Source organism: Odocoileus virginianus, chromosome 16, assembly GCF_023699985.2.
Source record: "Odocoileus virginianus isolate 20LAN1187 ecotype Illinois chromosome 16, Ovbor_1.2, whole genome shotgun sequence".
NCBI lineage: Eukaryota > Metazoa > Chordata > Mammalia > Artiodactyla > Cervidae > Odocoileus > Odocoileus virginianus.
This window is the reverse complement of record NC_069689.1, coordinates 41,676,081-41,694,911: the sequence shown is the minus strand read 5'-3', so window position 1 is coordinate 41,694,911 and position 18,831 is coordinate 41,676,081. Positions and strand designations below refer to the sequence as shown.

The 18,831-nt window shown below is 50.5% G+C and overlaps 1 protein-coding gene across 9 annotated transcripts in view; it reads right to left on the bottom strand.

The window, feature by feature from the left end:
• Positions 1-18,831, bottom strand: part of GABRA5 (gamma-aminobutyric acid type A receptor subunit alpha5) — a 95,755-nt gene that overhangs the window by 3,235 nt on the left and 73,689 nt on the right. For all 9 annotated transcript variants that reach the window (XM_070478121.1, XM_070478117.1, XM_020914544.2 and 6 more), the window contains 3 exons: positions 10,117-10,260; positions 7,582-7,734; positions 4,246-4,457 (listed from right to left, as the gene is read on the bottom strand). In XM_070478121.1, the coding sequence (XP_070334222.1) occupies positions 4,246-4,457; positions 7,582-7,734; positions 10,117-10,260 (509 nt within the window). The remainder of the gene's footprint in view (positions 1-4,245; positions 4,458-7,581; positions 7,735-10,116; positions 10,261-18,831) is intronic.

Here is an 18,831-nt window from a genome sequence, read left to right as displayed (position 1 = left end):
TGGGTCACACAGGTGAGGGGTTTGGGTCATACAGGTGAGGGGTTTGGGTCACACAGGTGAGGGGTTTGGGTCACACAGGTGAGGGGTTTGGGTCACACAGGTGAGGGGTTTGGGTCATACAGGTGAGGGGTTTGGGTCACACAGGTGAGGGGTTTGGGTCACACAGGTGAGGGGTTTGGGTCATACAGGTGAAGGGTTTGGGTCATACAGGTGAGGGGTTTGGGTCACACAGGTGAGGGGTTTGGGTCACACAGGTGAGGGGTGTGGGTCACACAGGTGAGGGGTTTGGGTCACACAGGTGAGGGGTTTGGGTCATACAGGTGAGGGGTTTGGGTTACACAGGTGAGGGGTTTGGGTCATACAGGTGAGGGGTTTGGGTTACACAGGTGAGGGGTTTGGGTTACACAGGTGAGGGGTTTGGGTCATACAGGTGAGGGGTTTGGATTACACAGGTGAGGGGTTTGGGTCATACAGGTGAGGGGTTTGGGTTACACAGGTGAGGGGTTTGGGTTACACAGGTGAGGGGTTTGGGTCATACAGGTGAGGGGTTTGGGTTACACAGGTGAGCACGCTCGTCAAGCCTTCTCAGGAGTACCCTTAGTGTTTGTGGACTTCACACTGTCAATTTTGCTTCAAAAGAATCAAACAGTAAATGAATATTGAACTCTAATTAGTGATATGCTTGCTGAAGTATATAGTGGGAAATGCACCATTCACTTTGAATCCATCAAGAATTAAGATGCATTGACGGACTGAGGAGGGGTGGATGGATGAAGGATAGACAGATGTTAAGTGACATAAATGACAGATAGGTGGTGAAGACACAAGCATTGTAAAGTTAATAGTAGAGGTTTTCATTCTGTAATTCTTCAAAATTTCCACATGTTTGAAAATTCTCATGACAGAATGTTGAGAAAAATTCTGTTCTTTTATCAAGTTAACACAGTCTCATTGAATTAAATTTAATGAGATTTAAATTAAATTTCTCTGTCTTGGTGATCAAGACAGAACACCATCAGCACTCCAGGTCACCATGCCCCTTCCCAGTCCATTTCCATCCTCACCACAGCAAAAGGAACCACTATTCTGGGTTTTAATACCATAAACTATTTTGCTTGTTCTAGAATTTCACATGCAAGATAATAGCAAAGATTGGTAACAACAAGTATCCATCAATAGACGAACAGATAAACAAAATGCACACACACTCACACATATATATGCATATACACCTAGCTGAAGTGACTGACCATGAATATACATATATATGAATGCACTTTGGTTGCTAAGTTGTGTCTGACTCTTTTGCAGCCCCATGGACTGTAGCCCACCGGGCTCCTCTGTCCATGGGATTCTCCAGGCAAGAATACTGGAGTGGGTTGCCATTTCCTCCTCCAGGGAATCTTCCCGACCCAGGGATTGATCCTGTGTCTCCTGCATTGCAGGTGGATTCTTTACTGCTAAGCCACCAGGGAATCCTTATACTATATACTAATACACACACACACACACACACACACACACACACAGTGGAATACTATTCAGCCATTAAAAATGAAGAAAATCCTGCTATTTACATCAGGGATAGACCTTGAAAGCACTGTTCTAAGTGAAATAAATCAGACAAGACAAATACCGTATGACTTCACTTATACGTAGGATCCAAATAGGTCAGGGTAGGGTGGGGAGCAAAGTGGATGAAGGTGGTCAAAACGTACAAACTTCCAGTTATAAAATAAATAAGATCAGGAAATATAGTGCACAGCCTGGTGACTCTAGTTTTAAAACAGAAAAGAAAATATATTAACTGTTAAAAATATGTGAAAAGTAAAAAGCAGAGAGGAAGGACATGGAAAGGGAGCAGGAAGCCACGGTGGAAAGTGAGGTTGAGTAAGTGCGCGTACAGACCCAGCCCCAGGGAGCATGAGAACCCGGGCCCAAGGCGAGGATGACCATGAGCCTCAGGGCAGAGCAGGGCCTGTGAGCAGCTTTCCAGGAGGGCCCTTTGCGGACCCTGTGGTTCTGTGTGCACACGTGCGGGGCTGCCGCCAGCCTGACAGACTAGGTCCGTCAGTGTCTTGTGCAGCCTTCATGTCCTGGGGTAACCAGGGCAGAGCAGACACTGGAGGACAGAAGGGTGGTCTCAGGAGCGGGAGTCCTGCTTGGGGGAGGCAGCGCACGAGCCTTAGGACCGCCACAGTGGTTGGAGACGGGCCCCTGGTGCTCTTTCGGGGAAGACTTGCTGCCCAGCTGAGGGCACAGTGGCCAGCAGACCACTCCCTTCACAGTCAACTTGAACTTTTTCCTCTATCCTTTCACAGGTGTTCACCCCTAAAAACTGCCTGGCACCCCCAACTCTGAAGACCCCAACAGGTAATGATGGCAAACAGATTGGTGTTCAAGTTTTCTCCGCTTATAAGTAAAAGCCAGTTCACGCAAAAAGAGTAATGATACACTTCCTTATTCGTGCTCACCACACGTCTAAAGTATGGCTTGCTGGCCGGGATGCCTGCAGATACCCTGATGCCTCCACTGGCCTGGGGCATGGGACCCCCTGCTCCACACCTCTGGGGGCAACACGCAGTCTTCTGGGAGATCAGTGCTCGTCTGGAGTGAGACAAGCTACTTTACCTCCAAGCCCTCCTCTCCCTTCTGGTCTGTGTCCAGACCTGTGATGAGTGGGAAGGACAGGGAGGCCGTGTGTGGGAGAATAAGGTGGCTGACGATGATGACAACCCACCTGACAACATTCAGGGCCTCTCTGCCACTCTGCCTTCCTCCCAGGCTCACAGACATAAGCCTGACGCCTCAGCTCCTACCACACCTCCCAGCTGGCTGCCCCACTCAAGGGGGCCACCTCCAGTTGACCCTCACCAGGCCCATAGCACACATTTACCTCCCGGCAACACAGCGCCGGGAAGCCCCTCTCCCCAGACTTCAGGCTTGTCGGTGTACGAACATCCCCGTGGCTCTGCCTACTGGGACCCTTCAGTCAAGAGCCCCCTGTCTCTGCGGTGTTCTCCCAGCTCTCTGCCAACCGCCCGCTCTGCTCAGCTGGCCCCTGCCCCCGTCACCTCCCCCAGACACACCCATCTGGGAGCTTCGCGCCTGTCAAGGCCTGCCCGGGCACCTCTCCCCTCCCCTCCTGCCCTCAGGGGCCTGATACGGGCCCACTAGGGCCCCTTCCTCCATCTCCATACAGGTGAACTGGGCCTGGAAGCAGGTCTTTCTTTCATGACTGAAACCTCGGCGTGGGAGTGGACTCATGGTGCTTGGAAGTAGGAAGAATCTGATGGGCCAGGTCAAGTCAAAACTTTGGACTTTTCGTAAGAAAAGAACAGCTGTGTTGAATGCAAAAAAAAAAAAACCAGTTGTACTGTTGTGGGTGTGCACCCCTGAGTGCCCTCAGCAGCAGCAAACTATCTAGGCACCATCATGGGTCTGGGGTCTAGTCTTCAGGAAGGCCTTCCAGGACTGCCTTCGTGATGATTTCCAAAGGACAGATGGAGTTTCACATTCAAGTCTGCTCTGACAACTCTGGCCTGCTCATCTCTCATCTCTCACTTGCTCGTTTGTTTTATGTATGGTATAATTAGCGCTTTACCATGTGCTATTTCTTTTCTCTTCCATGTATGTTATTTTCTTTTCCCCAAGGACCTGGTTCAATTTGGAATATTGCACAACCTTTTTCTTCAAATATTTTTTAGATTCAGGCACCAATCTCTTTCTATATACTCAGCACTTAATTGCTCTGCACAGAAAAATGCTTCCCACAATAACTCATGCCTCGTTTAAGCAAGCCAGATCATCTCATGAGTAGAATCAGGTGTGTTTGCGGTTGTGTTGCTTTCAATAATTCAAATGCTCCCTTCATGACCTTCAGCCACCTTACAGAAGACACACTGCATGGTGAAGTGGCAAAAGAAAGAGCAGAACAACTGGGTAATTCAAAACTGGGTAAGTAGTCCCTGAACAGACAGAAGGTACTTCATCAAAAGTAATAGGCCTGAGTATAAACAAGCCCAAACCATCCACATGAAGTCAGATCTTTCCCTTGAATGAAGCTGGTGACTGAAAATAAAGTTAAAACAGGACCCGTTATAAGACTTTGTAAGGTCCGTGAATATAAGCGAAGGAATCATTTTTCAGGGGGAGGGATGTAGGGAAGAGAAACATTTGGTCTGATGGTTGGACATGAAATCCGGCCTGTTTTCTCTGGAGTAAGGAGGAAAATGAAGTCAGTACCTTAATCTTGGCTGCTTCCAAGGCTTTTTTTCCATCCCAGGCCCAGCCTCTCTTTGTGAAATAGTTGACGGTGGCAAACTCGATCAGCGCAGAGAACACAAAGGCGTAACACACGGCTATGAACCAGTCCATGGCTGTTGCGTAAGCCACTTTGGGCAGAGAGTTCCGGGCACTGATGCTGAGGGTCGTCATGGTCAGCACTGTGGTCACCCCTGGTCAATGATAAGGGGGGACAATTGGAACAAGGGTCAGCTCTAGCACCGGACCCCAGCATAACAGCCCAGCATGAGACAGAGACAGAAACAGTCTCTCAGCCCAGGTCTCTCCTCTTTGTACGATTCTCACAGCAGAACACGTTCATTTAAAATACTGCTTAGTCTGCTTATCTTGTCAGTTGTCTCCTTCGCTAGAATATAGATTGAGGCAGGCAGGGATCGGGTCTGATTTGTACACAGGCCCTAACTGCGTCCCTGTTGTCCTGACCTGACCCTGCAGAGAGCGGATGCCCAACACGGGTAAGTTAGGAGACTGGGGCATCTTTGTGTTCCTCAGAGAAGTCCAGCTGAGATGGGCAGGGACGTCCCCCCGGCTCTGGGGAAGCACTTCACAAAGACTCACTGCACCTGACAAACTGTGGGCTCCAGAAAACTCATGCAGCAGACTTGCTTTCACATGGACGAACGGAGCCTGCAGACTCTGAGGACCCGAGTGCAAGAGAAGTGCCACATCTGAATCTAGGTCTTGGCGCTCCCTCTAAGAAAGATCTGGGTCACCTTGAGGCTGCTGTGTAAGATGCCTGTAGCCATCTGCCTTGTCTTCTAGGGACATCTGCAGTGAGCATACAGCAAGTCTAGGTCCTCAGAGGGAGCTGTTGAGCCTTTATTGGGCGTCTGCTAGGGGCCAGCCCCTGACCTAAGCTACATTCTGGATGGGTGTCAATATTCACATTTGGCAGGTGAGGAGCTTAAAGATTTAAAATTAGTAATGCGCTCAAATTCACCAGCTGGCAAATGAGAGCCAATACTAGGATCCAGGTCTGCTGAACACTTACAGCCCATGTAGTTTCCACAAGCTCACAGTTTTGCTTGCATAAGGGTGCGTATCTGTGCATGGGGTGTGAGTGCAATGCAGCTGTTCCAGTGGAACTGTGTGCCACTCTCCCCAAATTCAGAGGCTGAAGTCCTAATCTCTACAACTCAGAATTACTTTCCAGATCTTACTTAGAAATATGGTGATTACAGAAGTAATCAAGTTACAATGAGGTTACAAGGGTAGGCCTTAATCCAATATGATTGGTATCTCTCTCTCACACACACACACACACACAGGGAAAACCCCATGTGAAGACCAGAATTATGTTGCCACATGCCAAGAAAAAACCAGAAACTAGGAGAGAGGCCAGACACAGAGCCTTCCTTCAGAGAAAACCAACTCTGCTGATTTGGGACTTGTAGCTTCCAGAACAGTTAACTCCAGGCAGTTGATTCTATTGCTTAAGCCCTCAGTGTGAGGAACTGTATTAGGACAGCCCCAGAAAACAGCATCAAAAGAGTGTATTGCTGCTGCTGGTCATAGCAGCTTAGTGTCCATTCAGTGTCATCCTTCAGAGATATTTACATACCCTCACTGAACATGGCACTGTGCATGGAATTGACGCTTAATGAGAAATCAGTGGTCATCTTTGATTTTTCTTAGAGATCCATTTCATCATTGTGATAGAAAGCAGTGCTCTGTGTGTGACCTTAAACAGGCTTCTTGTGTCTCCTTGAGTCTTTTAACGTCCTAACACTAGGTGAAAATCTCTATGAGGAAGCAGACTGGAATATAAGGCATTCTCCAAACTTTTTTCCTTGCCCACCTACTAATGTTCTCCTAAAGAGCTGGGGGAACACTGTCTAGCCACAAGCCAACCCCCACACCTTCCTGATGCTAAACCAGATGAGGCAGATGAAGCACGTGGTTGGAGGCAGAGAGCTGGTTGCACAGGAGGAGTCCTGGGCCCTTCCTGGGAATCTCCAGGATCCCCGGCTTCTTCCACCTACAGGAGTTTTGGCAGGAAATGCAGGGCACCTTTCCTTTTTTGGAAGAAAAAGTACAATAGGAAGAGCTGAGGTGGGAACAGTACTTTACAGTTTAGAATGATGTGAATATCCATTACAACTCACCCATGAAATCACTTTTAATGTTGAATTTGATGAAATGAGCTTCCAAGTAAGAGTTAAACATTGGATCACGTCTGCTGTGTCAAGGTACCAGCTAGCTGGATCTGGCTAAACTTGATTTATGTCTCAGGGATGTCAGATAATATTCTAGATTCTTATCATACATATATATACATATACACACATATCATATATGCATATATCTCATATATGTGTTTATTTACACATTTGTTGTTCTTGTTCAGTTGCTCAGTCGTTTCTGAATTTCTGTGGTCCCGTGGACTTTAGTCTGCCAGGCTCTTTCGTCCATTGAATTTTCCAGGCAAGAATACTAGAGTGGGTTGTCATTTCATTCTCCAGGGGATCTTCCGGACCCAGGGATCGAACCCACATTTCTTGCATTTCCTGCATTGGTAGGTGGATTCTTTATCACTAGCATCACCCAGGAAGCCCATATTTATACATACATATGGCAATATATAGAGTTTGCCTGGTGGTTCAGTGGTAAAGAATCTGCCTGCAATGGAGACTTGCGTTCAATCCCTGGATCGGGAAGGTCCTCTGGAGAAAGCAACAGCCAAGTATTCTTGCTTAGAAAATTCCATGGGCAGAGGAGGCTAGCAGGCTATAGTCTATGAGGTCGCAAAGAATTGGACATGGCTGAGCAACTAACACACACACACACATATACACAGTAATATGTATTATATTTTATATATATAATCTATTACTATCATATTATATTTTATATATATAACCTATTACTATCATATCACATGCAACATATTGACTGCAACTTGGGAGTTAATTTTGAAGCGGCATGCATATTTCAAGGAAAATTGCCTGATAACATAGAAAATAGTACTTTATGAGACTTGTGAAAATATTGTAGCAAAATCTCATGTAAGAGATTGCTGGAGATTTCAAAAACACTGTCCTTCTCTGCCCCACCCCCCACCCCCCCAAAAAAACCAGGCTACTGGTGGCAGGCTTTTCAGGAGGGAAACGATGATCAAATTGCTCTGAATCCTCGTTCAGAAAGCAGCCCTAAATCTAGTCCTTAAGACTGAATTTGTTTTCAAGGCCACAGAATAGACAGGCAGCTCTAGGCTGTTGTTTTGGGATGTTAGGCTAGGCAGAACACAGTCTGCAGGCCTGGGTCAGGTACACTCACCAAACACTGTCCTGGCGGGAACTGATTCTCGGTTCAGCCAAAAGGACACTTGTGACAAGATCACGGTCATTATGCAGGGGAGGTAGGTCTGGATGACAAAGTACCCGATCTTCCTCTTCAGATGGAAATGAGCTGTCATGATTGTGTATTCACCTGCAAATAAGCAAGTCTGTGCGGTCAGCCACCTAAAGGAAGCCCTACAGTCCCGCCCTGTGGTTCCTGCCCCGAGTCACAGTCTGCTCGGGAGTCTCCCTTCTCTCCACCTTCTCTTTGGACAAGCATTTAATCGTGTTGTTCGGGTGAAGGAGAGGCTGGTTGTTTTATGAGTCTCCTGACCCCCAGCCTCTGAAGAGCCTCTGCTGGCGGATGCTTTTCTGGGGAAAATCAGATTTGTGTGTTTTCCTAATCCCTGGATACAATCTGTGCCGCTCTCCACCTGCCCCCCTCACTGCTACTGCCCTCGGGATTTCAGGATTTAGCCTCTCTACATACAACTCAGGACATCACAGAGCCCTGTCGCGGGTGGAGGGTTTTTCATCATTTCCCAGCCAGAGAGGGCTGGTAGGGGTGGTGGGCTTCCAGGCCCCCACAGGCTCAGCGCCGTGCCCCTGGCTGGGGGTGAGAGGCAGCAGACCCAGAAGGCGGTGGGTCCTGACTGCGCCGAGCTCCCGCGCCTCCCAAGGAGAGCGAGGGTGTCTCCTCGGCGATGCCCCAGTGCCTTCTCTGGATCTGCCTGGTGGTGTGGGAGGCGAGCGCCGACCTCCCCTTCATCGCGGAGAACGACGCTGCACTGACGGTGAACTGGTAAGGAGCCAAGGCAGCTAGAGGGGGAGAGGGTGAGATGGGATCCTTTGTTGTGTTGAGTCTGCATCTCCCTGGGGAGACGGGAAGGAAACTTCCAGACGTGAAGGCAGAGCTGAGTTGATCTGAGGACAAGAGTCCTTTGACTGATTGGAAAAATCAGATGGTGTGGCCAGCAAGCCTGGCAGAACTGTGGACGCGGGTGGAGGGTCGGGGGCCTCTGCTGATGTGGACCCCAGATGGGGCCATCTGTTTGAGGTGGTCAGACTGCAGCACGGGCACAGTGTTGAGACATTTGAAACTGGTTGAAACGTGGACGCTCGCTGCTGGAATCAAAGCCCAGTGCTCAGTAAGGTCAGCTGTGCACGTGTCCCTATGTGCCTTGCCTCACAGCACGAATTAATGTCACGTGTGGCAAAACCTGCTCCCTACAGAAGAGGAGACCACAATTCCCGCAGGGTCGAAACGCACCACGCCCAGCCCACAGCCCCAGGAAGGGGAGAGGAGGGGAACAGGCTCCATCCCGCAGAAGGAGACAGGGACAGAGAGAGGGAGGTTATGTTAGTAGCAAAGACATCTTTACCATGATCTGATTTTGCCTCTCAGTGCTTGAGAAGAGGGAAATCGCCATTCTGTTTCTTTGCATTCGGATTTGAAGTGACTCTCCTACTTATAAATTCTTTTGCTGTATGGTTCTTTTCGTTCTGTTTTATTTTTGTGTCGAGGATAGCAATATAAGATAACATTCAAAAAAGGTCATTTTTTCTAATGCAAATAGGGGCGGAATCCCATTGAAAAATGTTCACAGAATGACATGAAACAGTAGCACTCTTTACTAGCATTGCAGCCATGCCACCTTCCCACTTGTTCCCGTAAAACTGGGCCTGCTGACTCTTCCTTTCCCTTGAACGCAGCAGCCTCTTCCCAGGCCTGCCAGGCCCTTTCCGAGGAACCAGCCCTGTCCAGTGGACCGGCACGGAGTGGAAGGCTGCAATGTGCGTCCCTTGCTTCCGGCCAGCTCCCAGGGGTGGTGATGCTGACAGGGCGATGCTGGATGCTGACTGGGGGACCATCTGGGGCTTAGAACTCATGCTCCAAGCAGGACTCACTCCATCCTTGTCCCACATTTCTCCTGCCATTTGGCACCCTGGAGGGCCCTCCCCTGCTCACAGCCAAGCTGGTGACTGTGACCACTGGGGCTGGGGTGTGAGGACACCACATGTCGCTGTAGGCCAGGAATGCACTGTGTTCCTTTGGAGACCCTGCCCACTTGGCATCAGGTGAAGCCAGGCTTGTGCTGCCCTGCGGGTTCAAGCCCGCCCGGTGCCTGTGGGAGTTAACTGCACCCACAAAGGCCTTGGCTATTTCTACGCAGCTCACTGTGATTTCCAAAATTCAACCCCTGGGGAAATCCCTGAAATGTTCAAACAGGGAAACAGCAGAGCAGGTAAACGGGAGGATGTGCAGGGAGCTCTCTGACTTTGCTGCAGAGGCTGCCGCTGGCGGTGCTCGGCAGGACTGTTACATAAGCAGGGCCCCGGGTCACTGATGCTCACATGTGGGCAAACGCACTTCGGATTAACGGCCCTCGTGACCCTCAGTGCCGGGACGCCACAGCTGTGCCTCCGTGCGCGCTGGAGGAAGGGCTGGACGTGGTGGCTCCCTGTGGCTCACGAGAGCCGGGGCTTCCCCGGGCGTGTGCCCGCGCAGGGTGTGCGAGAGGAGGGCTACTACCTGTGCTGGTGCTGATGTTCTCCGTGCCCACGGTCTGCCCCATGAGGTGGTACTGGTTCAGCCTGGAGCCGTCTTCTGCCACCACCACTGACTTGGCGGTGCCGTTGGTCCAGACATAGACGACTTCGGAATTAGGATATGCGTCTGCATGGCAGGGGACAGAAAATGGTGCAAGCCTGGAACCGTTTGCAGCCTGGCACAACCACACATGTTTATAAAAGTAGTGACAGGGATGACTGAAGAGTGGGATGCCCTACAGAAAGCACAGGCAGGCAGACCAGGGCAGACAGCTACGCGGTCGCAGCCCTTCTCGTTTCTACAGGGCTGAGCGCTCAGAAGTCAGGCCCGGTGCTTCCCACGGACTGTGCAGGGGCTGACCACAGGGCCTGAGGCTCTCCCAGCTCCATGGTCTGGGGCAAGCCTCCTGTTCTGTGCTCAGTGCTTTTACCTGAGAATGGGATTGTGACAATGCCCGCTTCTTAGGCCAGCAGTAACAATGCCTGCTGTCCACTGTTACAATGGAGCTGGCGAGAGCTCCGTCAGGGTGTAACTCGTAGAGCACCTTGTCCATGGTTCATTAAGAGTCAAAGTAAACACGATGAATCACCCAAGAAGCAATGAGTCAGTTCACTGTGCACACACCAAAAAGACAGTCTGCAAACCCGGAGCACTCAAATCAAAGCATGGACTGAGGCTCAGAGGTACACTATCATAACGCAGCTTGTGTAGCTGGAAAGAGTTGATGGTTTATCCAAAGTGGTTGCTTACAATATTAGAATTTTCTTAAGTGATACAGAATCGGTCAGTAGTTACCTCACATCAACCCTGGGAAACAGTTTAAGTTTTGCTTCTAATTCTTAGAGTTCAAGTTAGCCTTACAAAATAAGCTAAATTAAGCTTCATTTGTAGGACGAAGCTGGTTGTCTGCTCAGTGAGTTTTCATGTCTGGTCTCCATTTGTTTGTGGTTCTAACAACTTGGAGCAGCGGCTGACTACATCAGCTCCTCTAAAGGTCTCACTTTGCAGAAGGCACTTGTCTGATTGTCTGCACTGTCCTGGCAGGCAGGTGACGCAGGCAGCAGGAAGTTTAACCCTGGTGTCATGTCTGTGACTGTTTCCTTACATTGCAAAAGGCACTGTGCAAATGGGCCTCAAAATCAGGAAATTTCCTAGATGTTCCCAGTGGCCCCAGTATAACCACTTTAGTCCTTAAAAACAGAACTTTCTCAAGTTGAGGACAGTCAGAGAGACCCAGCTCCTAGAGATTCGAAGAAGAAAGAAAGGACTCAACTTCTATTGCTGGTTTTAGAGGTGTAGGAAGGGGCCATGACCCAAGGCATGGGGGTAGCCCTTCTATGGGCAAGAATGACTCTTGGAGACAGCCAGCAAGAAACAGAGACTTCAACCTGCCGATCATGGAACTGAATCCTGCCCGCAGCCTGAGGGGCTGGATGTGGACTTGTCCCTAGAGCTTCTAGAAGGGAGGGCAGCCTTGCCGACACCATGATTCTGGCCATGCGAAACCCAGAGCTGAGACCCCAGGCAGATTCACTGTCTGACCTGTAGAACTAGAAGATAATACAAGTGTTGTTCTGTTTTTTAATGTTTTAACTATTGAGATACAATGGACACATGTCATTGTATAAGTTTAAGGTGTACAATGTCATGATTTTATACATGTATATATTATAAAATGATGACTACAATAAGGCTGCTTAATAAATACATTGTTTCAATTAAATTGCTAAGTTTGTGATAACATCATGGTAGCAGAACACTATAACAGGTGGATGGAAAATAAACAGAAGACTGTCTCCCAGAGGAGAGAGACAAATATACATGAACATGTTATATGTGAGGTAGTAGTGAGTGCCACAGGGAGACAGACGCTATGCCAAGGGGAGAGGTGCAGTTCTCAGGGGGCAGTCTGAGGAGGTGAGGAGGTGACATCGTGGGGCATCAGCACACGGACATCATGGGAAGCAGCAGCTGGAGTGTGTGTTGGTGGAGGGGAGGGGACTGCAGGGCCCAGACGCTGGGAGGCACAGTGGCTCCTGCCCTGGGAGAACCAGGAGCATGCTGCTGGGGACCTGGGTCACAGGTTTCAGGGGACAGCTGGGGTCGCCTATGCATGAGCAGCTCCTGGGGAGCGGCTGGAGTGAAGGAACTCGCACGCGCGAGTGCACCTTGTGTCTCTCGAGGCCCCCGATGGTGAACCCACACACCACAGCCTGTGGATCTGCACGGCTGCCACACACAGCACTCAGCGCCTGCTGCACAAGCCTGTGTCCTTGGCTCCCTGCCTGACGTTGACCCCAGACACAAAGAGCTGTGTGCCCTTACAGGGAGGCCTCGCAGGCATCTCCGGAGACGGGCGGGACGGCAGGTTCTGGGATGCCACCAGCCAGGGCCTGGTGCACGGCTCATGGGCCCTGTGCAGCCACTGCTGGGCAGACAGGCAGGGGTGCACGTGTGGCCACAGGCCTCCACAGAAGGTGCCAGAAGAAGGGTCACGTCAGTGGTGAGCAGTGCTCCTTCCTACCAGTGTGCGAGTTTCTCTGCTGGTGCACATCACTACCCGTATCCTTGATTTACGTGTAAAAGAGCATTCCTAGTGGTCATGTATGGATGTGAGAGTTGGACTGTGAAGAAAGCTGAGCGCCAAAAAATTGATGCTTCTGAACTGTGGTGTTGGAGAAAATTCTTGAGAGTCCCTTGGACTGCCAGGAGATCCAAACAGTCCATCCTAAAGGAGATCAGTCCTGGGTGTTCACTGGAAGGACTGATGCTGAGGCTGAAACTCCAATACTTTGGCCACCTCATGCGAAGAGTTGACTTATTGGAAATGATCCTGATGCTGGGAGGGATTGAGGGCAGGAGGAGAAGGGGACGATGGAGGATGAGATTGCTGGATGGCATCACTAACTCAATGGACATGAGTTTGAATAAACTCCGGGAGTTGGTGATGGACAGGGATGTCTGGTGTGCTGCGATTCATGGGGTCGCAAAGAGTCAGACACGGCTGAGCGACTGAACTGAACTGAATATTTGAAAAATAATAAAACAAACAAGTATGGAGCAAACACTGAGTTAACACAGAGGGAACTTCCAGGCCCTCTGTGAACTCACTTTCCCCCCACAGATTCTATTCCAAACTTGACGAAAATCACATGATCAGTGCATTGTTTGCTCTGGAGTTTTACAGACATCACTAAACAAAAAATTTTTTTTCCTATATTTTCTTCATAAAATCTGATTGTGTTTTTTACCCATTTGAATCATGTTTTCTTTACATATTCTGATATACATAATTCTTTGGTTCCATGTGTTGTAAACGTCTTCTTCAAGTTGTGCCTATATCACTTTGCTCACTTAAAAAAAAATTTTTTTTGATAAATGGTAGTTTAAGTGAGTTAAATTTATCAACCTTTTAATCTCTGCATCTTATTTCGGAGGCCCTCCTGATGTTATACATTTAGGATCAAAGCTGGAATGCTCCATCTTTAACCATTAGGGCCTTGATACAGGGAGCTGACTTCTGCACATATTTTCCTTTATAAGTATCCAATCGCACCCTCTCCATGAGATTTTCTGTGCTGCCACCAGAATCATTAAGCAGTTCCTCCCACCCACATCCTTGCAGGGCCTGTTCTGACAAGTAAGGTCTCCTTCGGGCACAGACTCTCTCTGTGGAATTGTCTGTTCTGCCTTCTTTTCCTATCACTGTTTCAAGCCCCTCGTCTTAACCACACAGAGTGTAGAATTCGAGAAACCAGCAGCTGGAAGAGCAAGGAGTTCCCTTTTCATCTTCACCCACACACATGTTAGAATCAGGCTTTCCCCAAAATATTCTGATGAGATTTATGCTGGACCTGAACTGGATCTACAGATTTAGATTGGGGTGACATCACATCTTAGGTATCGAATCTTTTTACCAGGGCCATGATGTGTATGTAGGTCTCTGGAGTGCCAGTGACTGATAATAAGCTTTTTTTAGTTGTAGTGTTAAGTGCCTGGCACCAAGCTTTCAATTGCTGATTGCCAAGGCCCTTGTTTAAAAGGCACTCACCTCACATGAGCATGTTCCCAGATACTCCACTAGATAAAGGACCAACCCACCCATGCAGTTCCCCTTCAGGAAAACCCAAGGTGACCTAGATAACTGACCGCTTGAGGACCCCAATTCTCCCTAGTTAGAACACCGAATTCCCCTTCTTACGTTTTGAGTTTGCCAATAAAAATGGAACTGGTGAAAGCCTAAGCACCCTGCCCTGGGCCCCAGTGAAGGCAGAGCCCCACGTCTGTGTCCCTTCTCTCTCCCTTACCCGTGACGGTGCTGTGTGGTCTGGCTGTGCCATGTGCTGTCTGAGATCTCTGAGTGATAAACCTGGTCTTTTCAAAGCTCCCTCTTCCTGGCGGTTGCTGCTGAGTGTGTCATGCAGTCCCGAGAGGAAGCACGAAGGCCCGTCCAGCTCAGCGCTGGATCCCGTCAGAGAATGTGTGAGTGAGCTGCCATACCTCATATGGGCCCAGATGGGCACCCCAAGCATTCCGAGTCACAGTGTGTGTCTGGCTGCTAATGATGACCTGAGGGCAATGCAGAACAGTGCTCTAGCCGGACACAGCTTCCAGTGAAGTTGCATCACTTTCCTCTTTCACTGGGTGTTCTCCCCTCAGTGTGTTATTCAACATGGTTCCAAAACCCAGCGCGTCCTGTCTCTGAGAAAAGCCGCAGCTCCCAGAGTTGGGAACCCAACTTCTCAGGAGGCTCCTTGGCGAGGGGGGAGTTAGAACCCTGAGAATTAGTGACACGATTCCAGTGCCATATGTGTATTAGTAAGATATCAAACAGAACGCCATAAATAGAGCAGAGTGCTCACCAGTTAATGGGATACCAGGGATGCCACACTTGAAGGGGAACAGCAAGTGGAGGCTGAGTGTTCTTGTCATGTGTTTTTAAAGTCCATGACCTTCCAAGTCTCAGGTAACACAGAAGTGTGTTTTCACATGGGCTGCACTTGAGCCCTCCAGCACAAGTGCGTTCTGCTGCAAGTTCCCTTCTCTGTTGGGGGGCATGTGGCCGGGGTGGCGTGGGGGGCTGATGATGCACTCCACCCTGGCAAGCTGCTTTCCAAGTGTCTGGCCACAGACACAGTCAGGCTTATGCTGATGGCTCCCTGAGTGTCCTGTACACAAGGTGAGATTGCCCTCTTTCTATTACTCACACAGTACAGCACCCTGAAGACTGCAGGGCCATGGCCTGAGACATGGACTGGAGCAGAGTGGCCACGCCGGGTTCTGGCTGGGGCTGAGTGTGGAGTGGGTGGTGGACGGTGATGAGGCTCCCCGCTGTCCCCAGACTGGCACAGGCAACTTGCATCCTGCTGTCTTGAGCCCCATCCTTCCCCAGCGCCTGTGCCCCAGGGAAGGCCGGGCTGCTGCTCTGTGAGGCTGGCCCCACCCTGGCCACGTTCACACGGAGGAGGGCTGCCCATGTCCCACCAGCACCCCTCATCCCGGCCCCAACCCACAAACCACAGAGGCTGTGAGTCTGTCCCCTGCCCCAAAGAAGTATGGGGGCCCCCACAACCCCTGGAAGATGTGAGCTGGCTGGCAAACGTGAATCCCAGAGCTCAGAAAGGACTGCAAACATTGGGGCAATAGGTCTCAGTGACCTGGGCAGTTCTGAGAGCCAAGGATGACTGGGTGCAAAACGTGTCAGAGCAGAGAGCACAGAAAACGATGCTTCCCCTGCACCTTCCCTCCTCCCTCAACCTGCGGAGCTACCTACTCAATGCCCAGTGTCCTTGAGGAAGATGGGGAGAGAGCAAAGAGCAGGTGACATGGGGAAGAGGGGGGCCTTTGGGACGAATGAGGCTTTCGGGAGGGGAGAGGGTGCCCGCCTGGGTGGCCTGGAGAGAAGCCAACTAGGATGCGGGGATGTGGGAGCTCTGGGGTCGTGGAGGTGCAGCTGTGGCAGGGTACAGACCGGACTGCTGGGCACACGGTCCTGACTCTGTGGAACTGGGTGTGGCTGGGCAATGGTCCTGACTCTCTGTGGGACTGGGTGTGGCTGGGCAATGGTCCTGACTCTCTCTGTGGGACTGGGTGTGGCTGGGCAATGGTCCTGACTCTCTCCGTGGGACTGGGTGTGGCTGGGCAATGGTCCTGACTCTCTGTGGGACTGGGTGTGGCTGGGCAATGGTCCTGACTCTCTCTGTGGGACTGGGTGTGGCTGGGCAATGGTCCTGACTCTCTCTGTGGGACTGGGTGTGGCTGGGCAATGGTCCTGACTCTCTCTGTGGGACTGGGTGTGGCTGGGCAATGGTCCTGACTCTCTCCGTGGGACTGGGTGTGGCTGGGCAATGGTCCTGACTCTCTGTGGGACTGGGTGTGACTGGGCAATGGTCCTGACTCTCTCTGTGGGACTGGGTGTGGCTGGGCAATGGTCCTGATTCTCTGTGGGACTGGGTGTGGCTGGGCAATGGTCCTGACTCTCTGTGAGATTGGGTGTGGCTGGGCAATGGTCCTGACTCTCCGTGGGACTGGGTGTGGCTGGGCAATGGTCCTGATTCTCCGTGGGACTGGGTGTGGCTGGGCAATGGTCCTGACTCTCTGTGGGACTGGGTGTGGCTGGGCAATGGTCCTGACTCTCCTCGTGGGACTGGGTGTGGCTGGGCAATGGTCCTGACTCTCTCTGTGGGACTGGGTGTGGCTGGGCAATGGTCCTGACTCTCTGTGGGACTGGGTGTGACTGGGCAATGGTCCTGACTCTCTGTGGGACTGGGTGTGGCTGGGCAATGGTCCTGACTCTCTCTGTGGGACTGGGTGTGGCTGGGCAATGGTCCTGACTCTCTGTGGGACTGGGTGTGGCTGGGCAATGGTCCTGACTCTCTGTGGGACTGGGTGTGGCTGGGCAATGGTCCTGACTCTCTGTGGGACTGGGTGTGGCTGGGCAATGGTCCTGACTCTCTGTGGGACTGGGTGTGGCTGGGCAATGGTCCTGACTCTCTCGGTGGGCCTGGGTGTGGCTGGGCAATGGTCCTGACTCTCCGTGGGACTGGGTGTGGCTGGGCAATGGTCCTGACTCTCCGTGGGACTGGGTGTGGCTGGGCAATGGTCCTGACTCTCCGTGGGACTGGGTGTGGCTGGGCAATGGTCCTGACTCTCCGTGGGACTGGGTGTGGCTGGGCAATGGTCCTGACTCTCTGTGGGACTGGGTGTGGCTGGGCAATGGTCCTGACTCTCTCGGTGGGCCTGGGTGTGGCTGGGCAATGGTCCTGACTCTCTCCATGGGACTGGGTGTGGCTGGGCAATGGTCCTGACTCTCTGTGGGACTGGGTGTGGCTGGGCAATGGTCCTGACTCTCTGTGGGACTGGGTGTGGCTGGGCAACAGTCCTGACTCTCTCCGTGGGACTGGGTGTGGCTGGGCAACGGTCCTGACTCTCTCCGTGGGACTGGGTGTGGCTGTCCTTGAGTTCTGGGGCCAAGGGGCATGCAGACCTAGAAAGCCGGTCTGTGCTTCAGGCTGAGGAGAGGCTGCCTCTGTTACCTGCAGGCTCACTGGCCTCCAGGCCTCTTTCTCCACTGCTGATGGGGATGGGGTGGGGTGGATTATACCACTTATCTTATAATAAGGACCCCAGAAAATGAGAATTGTAACTAGATAAAAGTTACTTGAAATCACAAAGTAATGCATGAATGTCAACTACAATGCTCACTAATAATTCATATCCTCTTGTTTTTCAAACTGCTAGTATTAAATGGCCTATTGATATCAATGACATTTAGCAGCACTAAATTCTGCTCTTTGTGTCAGATGCGTGGCAGCCAATCTCTTAGCTGGTACAACAGTAAACGAGGCCATCAAGTTTGCCATGGCACCATCATCTGTCATGATTTAGAGCACCAAAAACATAACGCTTGCCTTCCTCCAACTATACATCAGCAGAGCTAGGCAAGAAGGTTCAAAACATTTTCACCCACAGCCAACTTGGCAATTCATCACTGCTTCCTGAGCAGCTCTGTTCCCGGGTTGACATTTCCTATCTGTGCTCTTCTGGTGCTGCAAATCCTGAATTAAAGGCCACAATGGCACATCAACCCCTTGTTTACAAAGCCTTTTAGAAGCCGCGAGTTTTTGTCTAACTATGAGAGGAACATTTTGGCATAATCCCGACCTTCACTGTGGGATGACCTTCCACAACCTCTTTATGCTCTAAGCTCTGCTTTCTCATCTGCAGATGGAGAGAAACAATCTGGAGGTGCTTCACGGTCACATGAATTCATGACAATCAAGTATTTACCATATGCCTGATACACAGTAGATCCAGAGTAAATAGCAGCTGTAAGGAACACAGGCACAGGTTGGATAGGAGTTTTGTTTGCTGTCAAATTCAGTCTCATGAGAAGATCTTTGTACATGAATTCACTTTCTAATTGTCTATCAAAAGCAAACCAAGTGTGTGGGAACTGCTGGTGAGTCTTATGTGACAGGCTACAAGACAGCGAGGAAACCTCTTCTGCTCTGGGCGTTTACTGCCTATGTTAGAAGAAATACAGGTTATGAGGTAATTAAAATTGTGATGATTTACAAAATGTATAGGATTTTAGTTTTCTGACACCGTGTCCTCAGTGTTCCTCCTTCTTCTAAAACTTCGGTAGGAATAGGCAGAGTACCTGTCCCAGGGGACCTCACCAACCATCAGCTGTGT